The 19,498-nt window shown below is 43.4% G+C and overlaps 7 protein-coding genes and 1 non-coding gene across 8 annotated transcripts in view; 4 read left to right on the top strand and 4 right to left on the bottom strand.

The window, feature by feature from the left end:
• Positions 1-176: 176 nt before the first annotated feature.
• Positions 177-3,126, top strand: MDR1 (GTPase-activating protein MDR1). Its single transcript, XM_020214227.1, has one exon. It carries the CDS (start codon positions 278-280, stop codon positions 3,062-3,064), a length of 2,787 nt encoding a protein of 928 aa, XP_020073607.1. The 5' UTR covers positions 177-277; the 3' UTR covers positions 3,065-3,126.
• On the bottom strand, positions 3,103-5,821 carry CYBJADRAFT_14357 (uncharacterized protein). Its single transcript, XM_020213204.1, has one exon. It carries the CDS (start codon positions 5,504-5,506, stop codon positions 3,140-3,142), a length of 2,367 nt encoding a protein of 788 aa, XP_020073606.1. The 5' UTR covers positions 5,507-5,821; the 3' UTR covers positions 3,103-3,139.
• Positions 5,822-9,493: 3,672 nt separating this feature from the next.
• On the top strand, positions 9,494-10,576 carry CYBJADRAFT_165826 (uncharacterized protein). Its single transcript, XM_020214226.1, has one exon. It carries the CDS (start codon positions 9,580-9,582, stop codon positions 10,546-10,548), a length of 969 nt encoding a protein of 322 aa, XP_020073605.1. The 5' UTR covers positions 9,494-9,579; the 3' UTR covers positions 10,549-10,576.
• Positions 10,577-12,697: 2,121 nt separating this feature from the next.
• Positions 12,698-15,209, bottom strand: GFA1 (glutamine--fructose-6-phosphate transaminase (isomerizing) GFA1). The gene has a single exon (XM_020214225.1). The coding sequence runs from the start codon at positions 14,843-14,845 to the stop codon at positions 12,758-12,760; it is 2,088 nt and encodes a 695-aa protein (XP_020073604.1). The 5' UTR covers positions 14,846-15,209; the 3' UTR covers positions 12,698-12,757.
• A 1,369-nt stretch (positions 15,210-16,578) lies between these two features.
• Positions 16,579-17,696, top strand: MRX10 (Mrx10p). Its single transcript, XM_020213196.1, has one exon. It carries the CDS (start codon positions 16,598-16,600, stop codon positions 17,678-17,680), a length of 1,083 nt encoding a protein of 360 aa, XP_020073603.1. The 5' UTR covers positions 16,579-16,597; the 3' UTR covers positions 17,681-17,696.
• A 16-nt stretch (positions 17,697-17,712) lies between these two features.
• Positions 17,713-18,417, bottom strand: CYBJADRAFT_170996 (HAD-like protein; the record flags this gene model as incomplete). The annotated part of the gene is made up of 1 exon (XM_020216175.1): positions 17,713-18,417. The coding sequence occupies one exon, from the start codon at positions 18,415-18,417 to the stop codon at positions 17,713-17,715; it is 705 nt and encodes a 234-aa protein (XP_020073602.1).
• Positions 18,418-19,260: 843 nt separating this feature from the next.
• Positions 19,261-19,341, top strand: CYBJADRAFT_t11. The gene has a single exon. It is a non-coding gene; the product is annotated as a tRNA-Ser (tRNA).
• A 21-nt stretch (positions 19,342-19,362) lies between these two features.
• The window catches only part of APE1 (metalloaminopeptidase APE1), a gene marked incomplete at its 3' end in the record, with an annotated part of 2,608 nt that continues 2,472 nt past the window's right edge, over positions 19,363-19,498 (bottom strand). Inside the window, exon 2 of the mRNA XM_020216972.1 lies at positions 19,363-19,457. Coding sequence (XP_020073601.1) covers positions 19,363-19,457 — 95 coding nt within the window. The remainder of the gene's footprint in view (positions 19,458-19,498) is intronic.

The raw sequence follows: 19,498 nt of genomic DNA, 5'->3' as shown, positions 1-19,498 counted from the left end.
GGACAGTCTCCAGGACAACATCTATGGTGGGAGAACAATAGCAATGGTATATCGAAACGATCAGAGCTCCCTCATTAGGAAGTCAAGCGCGGGTGCGCATACAAGGCATTACCCTCCTTTTTTACCCTTATACACACAATGATGGAAACCCTTTTAACTAGTGGAAACACATCCAATTCATAGCCCCTTCTCGCTCCTTTCAAAGTGTGAAACTATCAATTGGGCCGGGAAAGAGCTGAGAACAAGAGGGTCTTACACAGGATAGACGAGTTTATCGATGTCCTTCTTCAACCAACTACGCGAGAAGGCATCCCAGCTTTCCTTATTCGATAAGGCAGAGGCGGACAGGAAGCCTACGAGAGATGAGCTGTTCCGAGACGAGTTCAAACTGCCGGAATGCGAGACCATTGTTGATGAGAGTAATGCCGAGCTGTTGATAGTTGCGGTGAAGAGTGACGGCACAAGTGCCAGAGACCAAAGCCATGACGAAGGTCCCGTAGTGTACCCGGGGAAGCTTTACCTGACACAACACTTTCTAGTGTTCAAGGATTCCATTGACAAAAGAAGCTGCTCATTGACACTCAACCTATCTACTGTAAAGAAGGTCGAGCGTATCCCTTCAAAGGCTTTCATATTTGCGTTGTCTATCTTGACAAGCTCTGGTACCAAAGTGTTGATCCAGTTCATCGGAATTAGATCAAAGTCAGAGGAGTTCTCTCAAAAGCTCAAGTCTCAGCTGAAGCATAACATCCCCAATACGAAGAAGCTTGAACCGTTTCTACGCACTTTATATTCCGAGTTCATTATCAGGAAGAACGAGCCTGGCGTTGACAAGAGCAGTGTGAAGGCCCCGGAAGGTGGATTGGGCCTGCTATTCAAGTTCCCTGGTGACCCGAAGAAGTTGAAAGACAAGTCAAAGTTGAGGCTTTGGTACGACTATTTCAGATGTAATGGAAGAAATCTAACACTTTCAAAGCAAAAGATGTTCCAAAAGCTCATTCGTGTTGGATTACCGAACAGACTAAGGGGTGAAATGTGGGAATTGACCTCTGGTGCAATGTACTTGAGATTCCAAGAGCTGGGCACATACCAGAGGATATTGGATAGCCACAGAGATCAGAGGTCTGTGGCAATTGAAGAAATTGAAAAGGACCTGTACCGTTCGTTACCTGAATACTCGGCTTATCAGTCAGAAGATGGTATCAACAGATTACGTCGCGTATTGACAGCGTACTCATGGAAGAACCCTGATCTAGGGTATTGTCAGGCAATGAACATCGTTGCTGCTGCGTTACTCATATTCCAAACAGAGGAACAGGCATTCTGGACTCTCTCAATTTTGTGTGAAAAGTATGTCCCTGGTTATTACTCAACAACCATGTATGGTACTCTCCTGGATCAAAAGGTGTTTGAAGCACTTGTTGAGAAAACGATGCCGATTCTCTGGACACACATCTCGAAGAACGATATTCAACTCTCAGTGGTTTCACTGCCGTGGTTCCTGTCCTTATTTCTGAGTTCAATGCCATTGGTGTTTGCGTTTAGAATCATTGATATCTTCTTCCTTCATGGACCAAAGACTCTTTTCCAAGTGGCACTGGCAATTTTGAGAATTAACGGAGAGGAGCTCTTGGAAATAGACGACGATGGAATGTTTATTTCTGTGATTAAAGAGTACTTTTCTCAATTGGATGATTCTGCTCATCCAAATTCACCAGATCCGAAGTTTAGACAACTCACAAAGTTTCAAGAGCTGCTTATTGTTGCCTTCAAGGAGTTCTCCGTTGTTACGGATGACATGATTTCCAAAGAGCGTAATAAACACAAACCAGCCATAATGAAGAACATTGAAAACTTCATGAAGAGAACCCAGTTGCGTAACTTACCGAGAACCCACCACTTAACACAGGACCACTTGTCGAATATTTATGACCGTTTCTACGAATCGATCCAATCTAAGAAAATGAGTCTTGGAACAGGCAAATCTTCAATGGACTTTGAAACTATGAGACAGTTTCTGTCGGGGTTCTGTGACTGGATACTCCCTGATGACGAATTCAAGTACCATGATGGTGATTTCTTACATCGTCTCTTTAGAGCTTGGGATAAGTCTGGTCAGAACGAACTCAGCCTTACCGACGTTGTTGTTGGATTGGATAAATTGGTTAACCGTAATCTGATGGAGTCCATTTCAAACTTTTTCGGAATATATGACCCAGAAGGCACCGGTGAGATTGACAGAGAGGGCATTCTACAAGTTTCTGAAGGGTTACTATATATCACAAAACCCCTTCAAGATGGTAAGATTTTAGACCAGATAACCACCAATTCTATTGAGTCCTATGTTGCAGACAAGGTACTGGAGCTACAGACATCTCCAGACGACATTGTACTCCCATCTGAGGTGAACATTGATAAGGAGAAATTCCAACGTGAGCAAGGTGAACGTTACCTGTCAGCAGCATCCAATTTCATCCAGCGTGCGTTTGAATATGCGCAACCGGTTGAAGAGCCAATGTTGATCGATCTTCCATCTTCGAAAGATACAGAGAAGTTGAAGGCAAACTTGGCTCTCGACCCTACCCACCCATTAACCTTGAACGTTCCAACTTTCCGCATGGTGATTCTGGCTGATGAATCTTATGAACTGTTGTTCTCTAAGACATTGGCAGATACCATCCATGTTGATCGTTCAATAACGGTCACAAACAAGAATGGTGTTCTTCGTGATATGTTTGATGGACTCATCGCAGATGGACGTCGTGTTGCATCACATGTCCGTCGTCGTATGGATTCCACTGCTACAACCAGTGCAACCTCTGTTACATCTGGATCCTCAAGGAGTAGAACAGCTGTTGTATCAGCAGATGAGGACGATGACGATTTCGATCCGCACGCGGATGATGGCGATCTGATGGATAACGTTGAATTGAGTGCTCTTGGGGACGTTCCTATTGGCGGACTTTCCGACAAGGAAGCGCAAAGAGGCGAAGATTTAAAGGTTCTCCACGAGCAAAGTAATTATACAAAGGATACAGACCAGCTCATCGAATTCGAGCATTAATGATAAGCACACATCACAATTTAAGATACATTATATTATGGTACGTAGTTGATACCTTAGAAAGAACCTCTTCTTTCATTTGTTTGTTCTTCCAAACAACTTCTTTAGTTTGGCAAATCTCTTAGGTTTTTCTTTGGATTGATTTGGAACTTCACTTTCACTAAAGTACCTTGTCATACGATGGTTCTCTGGAACAGATTTTGCAGGTGATGGTGCCTCATTCTGTGATACTGAACGAATGTTTTGTACAGAGTTTGGTTTGCGTAACGTCTGTGTTTTTGCAAATTGGGGTGCTGGTGCAGCAAACACATCGTCATCATCAGAATCATTCTCAAAACGTGATTTGAAACCTGAAGATAGATTTGCAATCTTATCGGAGAAATTGCTCTGTGATTGCTGTATCGACTGCGTTGCTTGTTGATGGTGTCCATTTGAACGAACAGCCTGATTACGGTAATACCCCAACTGCGATTCAAACTCCTTGGGCTTTGATGTTCCAAAAGCTGGATCTCTCATGGACATTCTTTTGAATGCACCATGTGCATCATGTGGACGCTCCTTTTCGAATGAGGATGCACGTTCAAGCTTTGGTGGGACTGGATCAGGTTTACGAGTAGCGTTCACAGCTGCTGCGTTAGCCGAAGACAATGGCTTCTGAGGTGGCTTGTTTATCACTGATGGATTATGTGAACGTGAAGTTGTGCTTTGTCTCTGCACGGGTTTGTTGTTTTGTTTTTGCTGTGTTGTTGAATTTGATCTCGGTTTCACACCGCGGTTTTGTTGTGTTTGACGACCTTTGGATTCAACTGTTGGCACTTTTGATAAACGGTTTGACGGTGAGCGTGATAGACTGTTTGGAGCAGTATTGAGGGCGTTGAGTCTTGTATTTTCAGCAGTTGTCAAGGACAAATAGGCGTCATTTGCTGGGTTAGAACCATTTGGCAGGTTAATTGAAGATGTGCTCGATTTGTATTTTAGAGCAGACTTCATAGGCGATGCTTGACGGCGTAATGCAGAACGCACAGGTAATTCTTCAGACTCTGAGGAGTAAACGCTTGAGCCACGATCCACAACAGTTTCGGCGTGGTTGTTAGCGTACTGTGATGGAATAGTAGGACGCAAGGTTTGAGCCATAGATGATGGTGCCTTCTCATCCTCAATCTTTGAAACTTCAGGTTCAGTGTCCTCCGTGGTGACTGAAGATTGTGCAAAGTTCAAAGTATCAGATGATTTAGCAGTAGATGGTAAGTCAACGTATTGATTCAAATTAGAGTCGTGGTTAACGTCACTGTTTTCATCTTCCAGCTTGGTGATAAACTCCTGTTCATGAGTCAATTCATCCTTTAAATCTTGAGCAAGTTTTGTCTCATCGGACTCTTTAGCAACTTTCAAAACCTCCAATTCACTTTCGCCAACTTTTTCTACCGATTCTAGCTCTTCATGAACAGTATCAGGCCCTTCAATAACAACATCTGGAACATCTTGTGACTCTTTGTTCTTGCTCAATTCACTACTAGCTTGATTTTCCCCGGAAGCAATATCGTCAACTTTTGCAATAATGGCTTGTGCAGATGGTTCTAGTTCAGATGGCAGTTCTGTTTGACCCGCTCCAGATTCGTCCTTTGCTTCGACATGATCTTCCGAAATTCCGTTTTGTTCAAGATCCGTTTGCTTGACGGTAGTAATCTCTTCCGCTTCAGATGCAACGTCTGCTTCCACATCACCAGACAGTGGTTCCGATTCACTTTTCTGTTCCAAGTCAGCAGACACTCGTTTAGGCTCAGAGTCCACCTTTGTTTCCGATACTGGCTGAGCCTTATTTTCAGTAACTGCGTGGTCTTTAATATGGTGCGCAACTTCAGGCTCGGGAGTGAATTCGGTTTCCTTGAGTTCGTCAACCTCTTTCAGTTCGTCCACAAACATTGCTCTCTTCGAGCTGCCAGTAGATTTTGTAGAACCTTGATCAAACGAGTTGAACCGTGGTTTCGGTTTAGTCAAGCTATGTGATCTCTGCTGGGACTGGCTCGGTTTTCTCTTCAAAGAGTTCTTTCTGAATTGCTCCTGCTCTTTGGCAATTTCTTCAACAGGTACTTCGACGGTGACCAGCCCATACGGGCCAGGAATGTACTTCTTTACAGTCTTTGGTCTGCTCACTGGTTTCAAGCTTCTGGTGTTTGACGATTGCGGCTTTGACGACCAACTCTGAGACCTCGTTGCTTGCTTTTGTTGTTGTTGTCTGGACGTCGAGGCGTTTCTTGCGGGTAATCCATAGCTCGAGAAACTGTTAAAGGATCCACTCCTAGCGGCAAATGAGCTTCTCTGTAGCGATGGAGTTCTCTGGAAGGAATTCGAACGAGGAATAGGCGTTCCAGTCTTTATAGAATTCCCAATGGCAGAAGCCGCCGCCAGCGCATTGGAGCTTGCGTTTGAAGGCTGTTTCATAAGAAGGGTTAGTATACTCCACAAATATAGCCTGCACCGCTAATTACAGAAACAAATAGCAGCAACGCCAACGAGATACTTACATCATGGGGTGGAACAGTGCTGACTGGACGACTCTTACGCTTGTTGAACATCTTGTCTCGCTGGAGTATTCCAAAACTTGTTGCTTCGGTTTGCAAAGAGGTCTCCAAACAAGGGGAAAAATAAACAAATCACGCTCAAAAGGACCCAAAGGGGGATGGGCTCCAGGCTGAAATTGGGCAAAAACAACAGCAGGGAAAAATAGCAAAGGAAGCACACGCAGGGAACAAAGAGAACAATCACGCAAAGACTGTGTCCAATTAATAATCGAGTGGCGAGGTTGAATTGGCGCTTACACTATGGACTAATCTGTCAATTGTTATGGGCTTTGGGTGTTGTGGTTTTCTTCAATTTGAATCTTTGCTGTGGTATGTAAATTACTATAAAAAGTTGCTATTTTCAAGTGTGTGTTTTGGCTGTAGTGTTTGTTTTCTGCTTCTTCTAACAAAATACAGCAGAGGAAGAAGGTTTCCGTACTGCGGCAAGCACTGCAACGAACTTTAGCCGCAGGTTGATGCCCACCAGAACAAGGAAGGAAAAAAGAAACATGTCCACTTTAGAACGATGGCTCTGGGAATCGTGCTGTGGTATCTTAGTACATTGATGTATTTGAGTGTAGGCTTCAGCCCATTGTGATTTATGTGTCAAAGAATTGGTCGCGTTGTATGGAAAAGGTGTGATTTTTCAGGAGAGTTCAGCTCCGATGTACAATATATGTATTGTGAAGGAAGAGGCAATCAACATGGGATGTCTATGGAGAGTGGCAATGTCAATGGAGAGTGGTTATGTCAATGAAGATTGATGATGTCGTCAAGTGCTCCTGTCCAGTGCCAACGGACCCAAACATTGATAGCTATCATCGTATCGTTGATAGCTCATCACATGACTATTCCACTGCCTTCAGAGAAACTATGTGACAAACTTCACCCATTGTCTCAAATATACAAGGGAGACGACCTATAATGGTGCATCGCACCCAACATCTACCAATTGTAACGCTACTCCAGCTACAACAATGCACATGTCATCCCACTGTGGAGCACACGGGAGTAATTATGTACGCATTTTCTTGAAGTTTATCCACCAAAGGGCTCGTAGGCGTAAACTAGTCATAGAAAGCGGAAAACTACACAAGTAAAGCATATTACGGAAGCTAAATTTCAAATGGTGACCGATGAACCATAAATCTTGACGTTGGAAATGTGTAGCACCCGCACGACGGTGGTGTTGAGGCGACAAAACCCTCCACCATGGGGGAAATGCACAGAAAACATTGCCTTGCCTACATAACCATGGTACTTTGTTCTTAGGCATCAGGTTTTAGGTTTAAGCTGGAGCTGGGAAGTTTGGTAAATCACCAGTGGCTCAAAGCCACACTAATTTGCCGACTCTAGTTTCCTAAAACAGCTCAGCAATCTTCGATTCTTGAGCAACTGCGTGAAGTTACTCAACTGCATGGGAGCGTAAGAGAAAGTAAGATAACAGACGTTGCAACCGAAAGACCGAGTTATAACCTTAAATTGGTTACCGATAAAGAATTCGGTATCCAGATCATGGAAGTTGCATGCCAAAGCACCTTTCTTTGGCGTCGAAGTCCACACTTAGGGTACAACACAGGCTAGAGAAGCAGAACTTAGAACATTCAGGAGATGACGTCTCTACAAAGGAACCACCACTGTAGTGAGCGGCCTTTATAAGAAATGTCATAGCCCAATGCCAGATCGTACGCGTCATGAGTCCAGCTTGAAGTTGAGGTGAGGTTACTCTCCATCAGCATGGAGCAGGATGACGTTTTCAGTTAGCGACGTAGTGGATCGCATAAAGGATTAGCATGCGAGCATGTGCGGTGATTATTGATCAAAGACACTAAAAGGGAGCTCAAATCCATTCAACTTGCGGAGTGTAGAATGACTCTCTGAAGCTTAAAAATTTTCCAGACTTGATGTGGGTTGCCTTTGGATTCATGTACCCGTCAACAATGCACATATCCATATTTGTTCGGCATGGCTCTGATCACTTGTACACTGTGATATCAATATTACCTCAAACGGACGAGGAAAGCCGAAGGATCAGAACAAGATCGACATTGGCTGACAAAAACAAACTCCCCAGCCAATCAACGCATACTCCCATGTACACTTGGATACAAAAAGCGGTTCAGTGTGGAAAGTTCATTGTTTAACTTGGCTTTCGGAACCCGACTATGAACCTACTGATCAGGTCTTTGTTTAGCTTATACATAAATAAATAGCAGGAGTGACAACGGTTTTTGACCTACCAGGGCGTGGCGTGTGTATAGCTTAAAATTCATAGGCCTCGTCGGTAAGCTGTCGGAAGCTTTCCAGCTTCCGATGTCCATTCAAAGTTGTGGATCCAACCGACGATGTACACAGCACGTACCGCCCAAAGCTATACAGCCGAAAATATCGGCAACACAGATATTGGGTGTTTGGCTTGTACCTGTTGGTTATGAATGTAGGCAAATAGCGTAATTGTAGCATACTGTGATATGCACAGAAGCATCACAAAAGGGGCATTCCAATTATGTATGCACCATAATGCGGCAGATGGTATTTCAAGGGCAGAAGTCCTCGTTTTGAACCCTCCTCAAAGTGTCTGTTTTAACGTTGAGTGTATGGCTTTGGACACATGTACCTTTGGCCACACGTAGCTCAATGGCTTCATATGTTCTCTGTTGAACTAACAGAAGCGACCGCATACTGTCTCATCTAATTATAGGAACTGGGCCCAAATTGGACGAGTATCCTTTTCTAAGCGAATTATTTTTACCATTGCATCATTTCATCGGAAACCCACACCACGTTAGGGAAAGTAGATGAACCGCATATGGCCCAGCCAAAAGGACGACGCGAAAGCAGCTCAGGTGAGAATAGCGGAGATGATAAGATTAAACTCCACCGTATCACTCGTATCCAAGTATTCTCAACTTAACGTCGCAAACTCTCACTAGCCCGTTTGAACTTTGCAGAATGTTGGGCTTTTGCACTTGATACACTTTCTCGGGAATAAACGTATCTACAACCTTAAAAACACAAAATTTTCCGTAACGATTTTACTTGTGAATAGAATGGTGGTATAGAGTGCATGGTGGTGTCCAACAGCTGTGGAGATATTTGCCGAGTATGTTTGGTTAGATCATTGTAGTTGAGAAAGAGCATCTTAATCTCTACCTTCGGTAATGCGTCCCAGATTAGTCGGAAAAGCTCTTCATAGCTACTTAACCGAGAACTCGGAGAGCATCAGAGAGTACACATTCTGGTCCTCGTGTGCTTGTTAGGAAGCGAAGGCTCTGTTTCGTGCTTCATGCCAAAAATGTGTGTTCCTATGTGCCTATCTGTTGTCTATACCTGTCCACCGTATACCGGTCAACTGTTGCTCAGGCATCCTTAATACCTTATTTCTAGAGTGACCATCATATAGGTAGCCTACGCCTTAGTTTCCTGCCATTGAGCCTTTCCTGACTTTTTATTATAACCTACAAATTAAGGCTTATAATGTCGTGCTGCCTGAAAAAATGACAGTTACAGTGCTTCGGAGATGTGTGTCAATGTTATTGATGTCACGAAGTGGGAAAACAATCGGTTTAAGGACATTAAGGGTTGACTCTAACGTGCGAGAATTGACGACGCCCGGTTGACAAGCTGCAAGCAAAGAAAAGAAAGGAAAGGGGAAGTGGGCCGAAAAGGGGAGTTGAGGTACAGGCTGCACGCCACTGCAAAGGAGACGCAGATATGCGCCAATCACATTTCTATCAAGCAGTGGAATTATTCTATGTAATGAACACGAAGGGCAATGTTTGAGCTCCTACACCACACAATTGCCTTACGGACGTAAAGTGGCAGAGTGGTTGATATCTTGTACTCTATATAAATAAGGAATCGCTTCCCGTAATCTTCACAACAGCCACACAGAAAAGGTCCAACCTCTTCAACAACAAACTAGTTGAGCACACCGTGACTACAACATACACTATGAATCTTCAGTACTTGGAACAGAACTATATGGAGTATCTCACCCAAACAGACAAAGACGTGCACCAGCGTGTTCTACAGCAATGGGAGTTTTTACCAGCCTCGTCGGATGACATTTTGAGTTATTCTCCTCTTGACACCAACTACTCTGGTCCTTCTCCTAATTTTTCCACACTCCAGGAGTTCCAAAGCGATGATTTCGTTCCAATAGAGACGTCACAGCAGTTTCAAAATTTTAGCTTGAGCATGTCTCCTTTGGGTTCCCAAGCACAGCCTCAAGCAATCCCTCTCAGCTCGACGATGACATCAGTTCCAGCTTGTTCATCAATTCCCTCGCCACTGAGCATGCTACCAACTCAACAAAGCCCAGAATTTTCATCCCTTACAATGCCACAAGATGCCCAAAGGAAGAGCAGTTTACTTGATGAGCTTCAGCACACCACAACGGCTTTGGAAAGTCATAAAGGCAAGCTGAAGGCACATCGTATGAAGACGAAGGGTCGCTGCTCAAAATCCAGAACACGTTCAGCCCCTTCGATGACGGATTTACCAACGCAAAGAGGACCAATTCCAGCTTCAAAGCCGGTGTTGAAAGTGAACCCTGTCACTGGGGAAGAAGTTCTTTCGTTCTCATACTCACGGAAGAAGATTGTCACCACTTTTGAAATCAAGTGTCCAATAGAACCAATGAACTCGAATAACTTCCCAACAGAATTTCTCGTTGATAATTGCGTATATCCAAGGGCTATGGCACCACCTCATGTATACACAGGTAAAAGGGGCAAATATGAACACGAATGCAACACAATCGGATGGACACTGGCGTGGATGAACCCCAAACTACGCAAGCATCGTGGTTTAATCCAAAGAGCTGTTGATTCATGGAGAAACACACGTCGTGATACATCACTGCACAGTCGTAAAGTGAGAAGAGAGGAATCACTAATTCGGAATTCTGGACAACAATAAGGCAGAAACTATGCCAAATAATGACAATACCATAATTATAATACATATTTCCCATTTTTTATATCATGTTTTCGTTATATTCCGACAAATCCATACTTTAAAGAGGTCCTTTGTAGATAAACACTCTTCACGGAACTTAAGTGTTAACTGTAAACATCTCGCTTATGGGTCATTGCCGTTGTGTACGGCTGTTTCATGCAGGGGCACTATCTGGTCGCTTAGGCAAAGCAAAGGATGTATTAGGCTTGATTTATTGAACTGAGAGCTGTGAACCATGCTTTCCTATGACGGCACAGAGTAGTATGACCTTTGAGTGGTGATTCTTCCTGAATATTCTGCCCTATACAACCAACCAAAAATCTCAATGTGACCCTGGATGAACCTCGCTTTCGGATCCATTTTTGACTTGTCCTCATTGGACTAAGGCTCCGCCTTGATCGTTCGACAGAGCACAGGTTTGAGAGCATACTACACCATAATTCCCGTTTATTACTGCTATCTTTCCATGCAGTATGCACACCACCTGTACATATCTAATATACTAACGTCAGTTTTGCAGCTTGCTCAAATATTAGAGATGCTTTTAAGCAACAACAAAAAAGTCGCAGTACAGTTATTTTATCAATGCTGTAATGAAGTCATTGGTCATATGCACAGTATTTTGAACCAATTTAGGTGCTGAGGCTCAAGAAATGTCAGCCTCGGTACTTTCTATCATAATATTCATGGCTGAAGATGTCATTGTCGAATAGATTATGTTTTAAAAATTCTGTCGCATATCTAAAATTCGACTTCGACCTCGAAGCCATCCTTTCCCCATAGAGAAAGTTGAAGTCAGTAACATCACAATGTGATGTGTTTTTCCAGCATGCAAAGTCATGTGCTTGTGATAACCATGGTCAGTAGACGGTTGACAAATGAACTAATCTTATGGACAATTCTACGCGAACAAGATCCTAGAAATTGCTATCATTGGGTGCCTCATCGTGCTTCTTCCCCTCCTGCAAATGGACCTGGTTGCGTGTAATATCTGATAACTTGACAAAGCACTAACATCCACATAAAGCCTTTTCAAGTCTTTGGAACTTCCCAGATATGGAGAGTTATCCATGCATATGTTGGTTCCCAACATCGGGAGCTTCAACTCGGGCAGTTACTCTGTAAAGACTCGGAACGAGGGACAGAGGTAGTTATTGGGAAAGTCAAGAGTTGTACCGAGAGGCTATGGAGTCCCGGGAAGATCCTTCACGATCCACAATATGCACTGTATCTAAGATCGTCCACAGTGTAAATCTTCAGAAGCCAGCTGGACGGTAATTCTGTCGGTATATTTTGGTGATTTCTGTATTTATTTATTTATTTTTTTTTGATTTTTGCAATATGAACGGCACAACTTACTCAGGTCACATCTAAAGAACCCTTTGTAGTTTTATACCTATCATCAAAGTAAAGAGCTAAGAGCAGATCAAAGGAATGTATGAAGCGTAGAAAAAGCAATTTGGTATCACCTTTTGTAAGAAGCGTAATTTCCGTGCACCATAGACCATGACTTGGACAGAATATCGGTTAGCTTACATTCATTCAACTCATTGGAACAAAACAATAGTTACTGTTGGACGCGGATCAGATGAAATATGCGATCTTCTTTCATGTGTAATTCCTCCTGGAAATTGAGATGAATGAAGATCTGTTTTCTTTTTGGAGGGGGTCTCGTTCTTAACAAATAACAGCTAAATTCCAGATAATAAAGCATTTGCTGAAAGTGAGATAGTATTGAGCATAAAAAGAGCTGGAGCACGATTATGCAACTTCTATAATAATTTTTTGGATATTTATATAAATGTTTTATAATTGTGTTCCATCAATATGTGCGCATAATTTATTATATAATAGTAGTTTACATGTTATAGCCACCTGTTAGCGCAAAGAAAAATAGGCGAAGGGCATTACCAAAGCCGAGAGAGGCCAGTGCACACAGTATAGTTACATGCTTTAAACAACAGATAGAAGCATACATAGCACCTCTTCACTGTCGAAATATGACTCATGAGATGTTCCTCGATCGTGGAATATCCTACACGGTATGGTTTATGAAGATGAATGGTTTGGTAAATACACCACCTTCAACCATCGAATCCTACATAGTCAGTCCCATAATTTGAATAGAATTAAATCACAATCATATCTATGACAACCGAAGAAATCACATTTATTCAACCGTGACGGATTTTGCCAAGTTTCTTGGGAAGTCAACGTCAACGCCCTTATTAACAGCCAACCAATACGACATCATCTGTAGTGGGATAATGTTCAACAAACCTTGCAAGCAGTCAACTGTCAGCGGAACCTCTAACGTCGCCAATGCAGATTCAATCTTGATGCTTTCATCGCCTTCGTTACGAACAATGATAGGACGACCAGCACGAGCAGTGACTTGCTCAATGGCAGACATAACCTTTGGGAATAAAGAATCACGAGTAGCAAATGCAATGATTGGCAATTGATCATCAACAAGTGCCAAGACACCATGTTTCAATTCACCGGCAAGGACACCTTCAGAATGCATGTATGAAATCTCCTTGATTTTAAGGGCACCCTCGAGAGCGGACGCAAATTGATAACCTCTACCGAGCAGCAAAAGAGATCTTTGATTAGCAAGTTCCTCGGTACAGAGTTTCTTAATCTTGTCTTCCAACAGTAAAACAGTCTTGATTTGTTCTGGAATTTTCTCCAATCCGTCAATGATCTCATGACGACGTTGGACTTTAGAGACATGATCATCAGAGAGAGAAAGTGCAATCATAACCAAAGCGATGAATTGAGAGGTATAAGCCTTGGTCGATGCAACACCAATTTCTGGACCAGCGTTGATATGCACACCACAGTGGGTTTGACGAGAGATTGAGGAACCAACAGAGTTAACAACACCGACGGTAATCGCATCTCTCTCCAAGCAGTACTGCAAAGCCAACAATGAGTCTGCAGTTTCACCAGACTGTGATACAAAGATACAAGTGTCATCTCTGAAAACTGGTGATCTTCTATCCAAGAAATCCGATGCCAACTCCACGGATACAGGAATCTCTGTCAACTCTTCAAAAATCGATCTCGTAGCTAGACAAGAGTGGTACGATGTACCGCAGGCAATCATGATAATTCTTCTACAACGTCTGATAGTTGGTAACCAGGATTTCAAACCACCTAATGTCACTGTATGGTTCTGGAAGTCGACACGACCTCTCATTGTGTTGAACGTTGATTCTGGTTGTTCAAAGATTTCCTTTTGCATGAAATGCTTATAAGGACCTTTCATAATTTGTGCCAATTCCATCTCCAAGGTTTGGATGGATCTAGTTGCAGACATGTTACCATCTCTTCTGGCCCTATGGATGTGCAATTCACCGTCATAGATGTGTGCGATATCGTCATCTTCCAAAAACAACACCTTTTTAGTGTGCTGAATAACGGATGAAGGATCGGAGGAGAGGAAGAACTCTGTTGGTTGTGGCATAGAATCTTCAGACAAGAAAGCTCTTGAACGAGATTGTCTCAATGCAGATTCTCCAGAGGCAACTGGAACGAATTGACCAGCTTCCATACTCTTCTGTGTTGGGTTAAGCTCTTCTTGAACATCAGAGAACTCGACATCGACGAAATCCACCTTCAACTTCTTTTCAGTTTTCACACCAACCAACAACGGGGAACCCCTTCTTGTGGCGACAACTTCATTTGGATAGTGGATGGACTTAACGAGCAAACCGTACGAACCGTCAATTTCAATGAGGATCTGTTTCATCAACTCGTTAAAGTCCGGATCGTTACCGTTTTTAATGTTCGTGTCGTAAACGTGCTTGAACAACTTTGCGATACATTCGGTGTCGGTATCTGATTCAAAGACAAAGCCTTTGTTTTGCAATAGCTGTTTCAATTCTCTGTAGTTCGTGATGATACCGTTGTGCACAACGACGAATTCGTTATTCACGTCTGATCTCTGTGGATGGCAGTTCACCACTTTTGGCTGACCGTGGGTTGCCCATCTCGTATGGGCAATACCAGCGTGGGACACAAACGTCACGTCAGGGTTATAGTGCTTTGACTCGTACTCCTTCTTCAAAGCAGCAACTTTACCAATTTGACGAACAATGTAAGTCTCGTCAGGTATATCGCCATCGATGGCCAATCCGGCAGAGTCATAGCCTCGGTACTCCAACCTTTGTAAACCTTCAATCAACGTCTCTGCAATCTCACCTCTACTCTTCTCAACCAAGTAGTTGACGTAACCAAAAATTCCACACATTTTTCAAATCAAGGCCCTAGGGGAAACAACAACAGTCAGGCAGTATATGCGACAGACAGCTAAGATCAACGTATAACACAGGCAATGGGCAGCGGGTGAGGGGCCTTTGGAAATGGGATCAAATCAAAAGACAGAAATGGACGATAAGATGGAGAGGAAATCACACAAACACACGCAAGTGGGGCCTCCGGTTCCTTTCAAAACTTCTTCGTTATTCACGTACCTGTTCAGCTCAGTCCAGTCCAGTTCAACGGAAAAGATCAAACTCTCAATGGACAACGACGTTCCAGTAATTCCTTTTATAGAAAAGTAAACAGAGGGAGGAAAATGGGAAAAGAGAGGAAATTCTCAAATTTTGCCTTTTAGTTGAAGTTATATATACACCACAAAATTTCGTGAAACGATCCGCGCTGAGCACTTGGAGCAGGCTGCCTGTTGAGGATTTTTCTGCCTGTTTGTTTTGTTTGTTGTCATTTTTGTCCCCGTTTGGCTGTGTCAACACGAGCGAGGATTACCCGATTTGGATGAAATTGCCTGCAACTCGGGTTTTCGCAAAAGTTTTTTCCTTCTTGCTTGGTGGAACAACCGCCGCTTCGAGAGTTTCACAACGTGTCTAAAAAAAGAAGTGTGGGCGGAACAACTCCCAGTAGCGAAATCCGCTTGTGGCAGTTTTTTGACGTTTTTTAGACGATTAATAGCTACGCGTTTGGTGATTTGACATGTTGTGCTATTGTGTTAACCAAGGCTTGTAGCCGTGGTTGTCCTGTGTAATTGAGCAAAGAGACGGATGGCGAACCGTGTCATGCTGCTTTTAAAACCGACAACTGCTGTGCTGCTCACACTTTGCGCAAATCATGAAACTGAATTTGGATGTGGAAACACGGGTTCAGACAGCGCGTGCGCGTGAGCTGGGCGAGCGCTGCTCGGTGCCATCAACCGACTTTGCTCACCAGCTTTTCGCACTGGGTCAGCAACGCGCTGAACGGAGGGTAAGACGTGTGGTCCCGACCGTCTGATGGGGGCACACAGGACACATACGGGTTTTATAGTTCAGGCCCACCAGTTCTGAAATGTTCGGGTGTTTTAAAGCGATGCCTGGTGCCATGAGCTGTATATACAGAGCTCTTGGTTCTAAACGGTTGTCCTTGGGTTCTTTGATGCGATGGTGATGTACAGTGCAGTAAGAGCCGATTAAGAACATCGGGACTAATACTTCTGATGTTGGGCGTGTGATTACAGGACATTGCCGTAGTGCCTTTGATGGCGTTTGGTGATGGGGACTATTTGGCGTAGCCATTTACCTTGTTATAACTCAAGGCTTATACCGAAATGAGCCATTGCCAATGGCAGTGCACTGACAGATATCTTCTAATGGCTCAATTGAAGGTAACAGGGATGTGGGGCTCACTAAGCACGGAGTAGGGGTGCTATGTCAGCACTAACTGTACTGACATTTGAGCTAAACCCTTACACCAAGGACACAGTCACCACAGGATGAGTGTCGCTAAATGATATGCGCAATGTGTGTCCTTTGAAGGAGTAAATGATAGCCAATACAACGTCACAAGATGCCACCGATGGCTCTTTCCCTACAAATGCCAATGTTGGCATTATCTTTGATAACGGGACCAGTGATCGTAGACTGCTTATTAAGCGATTAGTCAGCACAATGCATAATGCACATGTATAAAGCCAGGAGTGAAGTCTCCCTTGTTTTGTTGTCTTTTAGTCTTAGCTGCTCAGGTTTCCGCTATGTTTCGTCTGTTGAAACCCTTCCAACATGTTTCCAGAGGCACTAGCCCACTGATATCAAGTAGATGGTTTTCTCAGAGGTCGTACGCTTTGCAGCTGAGCTCACAATCACTATCAAGAAAGATCCCAACCAAGGTACCAAAGACCTCTCGTCAAACAAACCCACAGATACTACGCCGTACCAAGAGATCCAGATGGGTCAAGAAAGATATGCTGCTTGAATCCTTACAGAAGGAGAGCAAAATTCAACCCGTGACAACAGTGACTTCGTGTGAGAAGTACGATTTCCAAGGGATCTTGGACAATCCACCTTTGGAAGGTATACACCAACTTGTTCCGGACGAGATCCTTTATTTCAAATACCAGGATGAGTATGATATCTTGATCCTGGAAAATGGTACTATCGTTGCCTGGGGATTACACGAAGAATCCACAGAAGCTGACATATTGCCTCTTTTCAAAGAGTTCATGGTTTTCAAGTACGACTTCCCAGAATCTGAGGATATGGATTTCCTAGAGACGAGTTCTCCAGAGCATCCGACCCAGGTGATAGCAGAGACGTTCATTATCAATACGGCCAATAAAGACCAGAGTATTTTGGAAAAGGCTGCATTCTCATCGGCGCTATCAAGGTCGACGAGATTGGCTATCCTGGAGAATGCGCTCGAGAGGCATATATTGCAGACAAGAAAAGTGACAGAAGGGTTAAGCAATGGAAAGAGGCTAACTGTAACAGAAAAGGAGCTGTTAAGGTCAACAGGAAGGCTTTTCTTGCTGAGAGGTAAGCTCAATCTGTACTCTGAACTGATTGAAATTCCAGATCTGTACTGGAGTGAACCAAACTTGGAGGCCATTTACAAGGCTGTATCTGCAGTATTGGACATTTCTCCAAGAATATCCATTCTGAACAAGAAGTTGGACTACGCTACCGATGAATCAAGAGCGTTACTGCAAACTTTGAACGAGGAGAAGGGAACAAGGCTGGAATGGATTATTATTTATCTCATTATGATCGAAGTGTGCTTTGAGACATTCCACTTTTACGAGAGATATGTCGACTACAGGGATAGAGACAAAGAGTGATTTATACAAGATACAACATATACGCATTCAACCTATGCCTTTTCTATGTAGTCAATCTCTAACTCTATCTTTGATGGATCAACCACTCTAACATGGGAGAGGTCCTTAACAACGTATGTGGCACCTGCATCGTATAGCTTTTGAGCCTCGAACCCACTGGCAATACCAATGACTAAAGCACCTGCGTTTAACCCAGCACCAATTCCAACAGGTGCATCTTCAAAGACAACTTTCTTAACGTTTGAATGGTCCAACCCGAGCTTTTCGCTTAGAAGCTGTGCACCTGTCAAATAGCCTTCTGGATGAGGTTTACCATTTGTAACCATATCCGCGGTGATAAACACATCTGGCTTCTTGACATCACTCAAAACACTCCCGAACCACCCATGAGCAAGTCCCTGGTTACCACTAGTAACGATGCACCATTTATTGCAGTCCAAGGAGTTCAAGAGCGTCGAATGCCCGTTAATCGGCACTACTAGGTCTCCAAAGTCCCTGGAGATGGAGGCTTCAAATTCAAGTGCACCTTTGTTATCAGTATTATCAATATCAGGGAAGAATCTTGCCATGACTTCAACAGTTCTGGTACCGTGAGAATGCTCGTAGAGCGTCTTAGGGTCCACGTTGTGTTCGGTACATAACCCAACCCATGCCTGCTCAACGGCTTTTGTTGTGTTGACAATAGTACCGTCGAGATCAAAGAGACAAACGTCAGTAGTTACAGTGGCTGTCACCATGGTTTGTTGGTGAATCGTCTCGAATTTATCACTAGGAGAACGAGTGGGCTTACTGTGAGAAGGAGAGTAAAACTTTCCAACTAATTCCTGAAAGAATCACTACCTCAACGTGCGTGCACTGGTTCCTCGTTTCTCAATGTGGGAAATCATTGAATTAGGAGTTTTTCCGGGACTGGGGTGCATTTATTGGAGAGAAAGGCTCTCTGGCTGAGATACCAACGGTCGTTATTCTACCGTTGTGTATGCTACATTGATAAAAGATGAGCAAATACACTGGTCAATTGACTTGCACTACGAAAGCAGAGTACAGCCAATTGGTTAAAGGACTTGAATGAGCGGTTTATGATTGGTTTAAGAAAATAGAATGGTGAGCCACACGAGTACCGGCCGAAGAGCATTTCTAAGGGAGCTAGCTGTCCTTCATTTTCCCTCATAAAGCCTACCGATTATAGCGCAAGCAAGTTTTGGTGCTGGGCTGTAACGGCTATAGGTGATGTGATTATAAAGACGCATCACTATGGATATTACCAGGCCAATTGCGACTGTCATGTGCGCAATCAACAGTGTTTCCATCACCGTGGCATGGAGAGTGAGCGTTAACGAACGCATTAATCATTTTGACTAGGAATGTCGATTCCTCAATTGTTTAGCACTGAGATGAGGGAATTGACGAATCCATATTTTGGCTAGTCATCAGGCTCGAATGCTGGATACCTCTATCAGGGCTTTATCGTATTCTTGATAACAAAGAGGGATCATTGTAGAAGTCAATGGGTCTACAGCTGATGAGTAGACATTAATGTCACCACTATACATTTCTTGAAAACTGTAAATTTCGAAATAGGCAACTTGGCCGAGTGGTTAAGGCGAAAGATTAGAAATCTTTTGGGTTTACCCGCGCAGGTTCGAATCCTGCAGTTGTCGTCATTTTTTTTTTTGCTCAGCTCATAGTTTCAAGGTCGCCAGATTGTATAAATTAGTTTTAACAAACGTATCGTTATTATGATTGATAACGCAGATTGCTGTTAGCTTGTTGCACCCTGTGAATATCCATTTCATCCGACTTTATCCACTAGCTTAG

The sequence above is a fragment of the Cyberlindnera jadinii genome, assembly GCF_001661405.1.
Source record: "Cyberlindnera jadinii NRRL Y-1542 unplaced genomic scaffold CYBJAscaffold_1, whole genome shotgun sequence".
NCBI lineage: Eukaryota > Fungi > Ascomycota > Saccharomycetes > Phaffomycetales > Wickerhamomycetaceae > Williopsis > Williopsis jadinii.
Note: the sequence above shows the minus strand (reverse complement) of the source record. Positions and strands in the feature narration are given on the sequence as shown.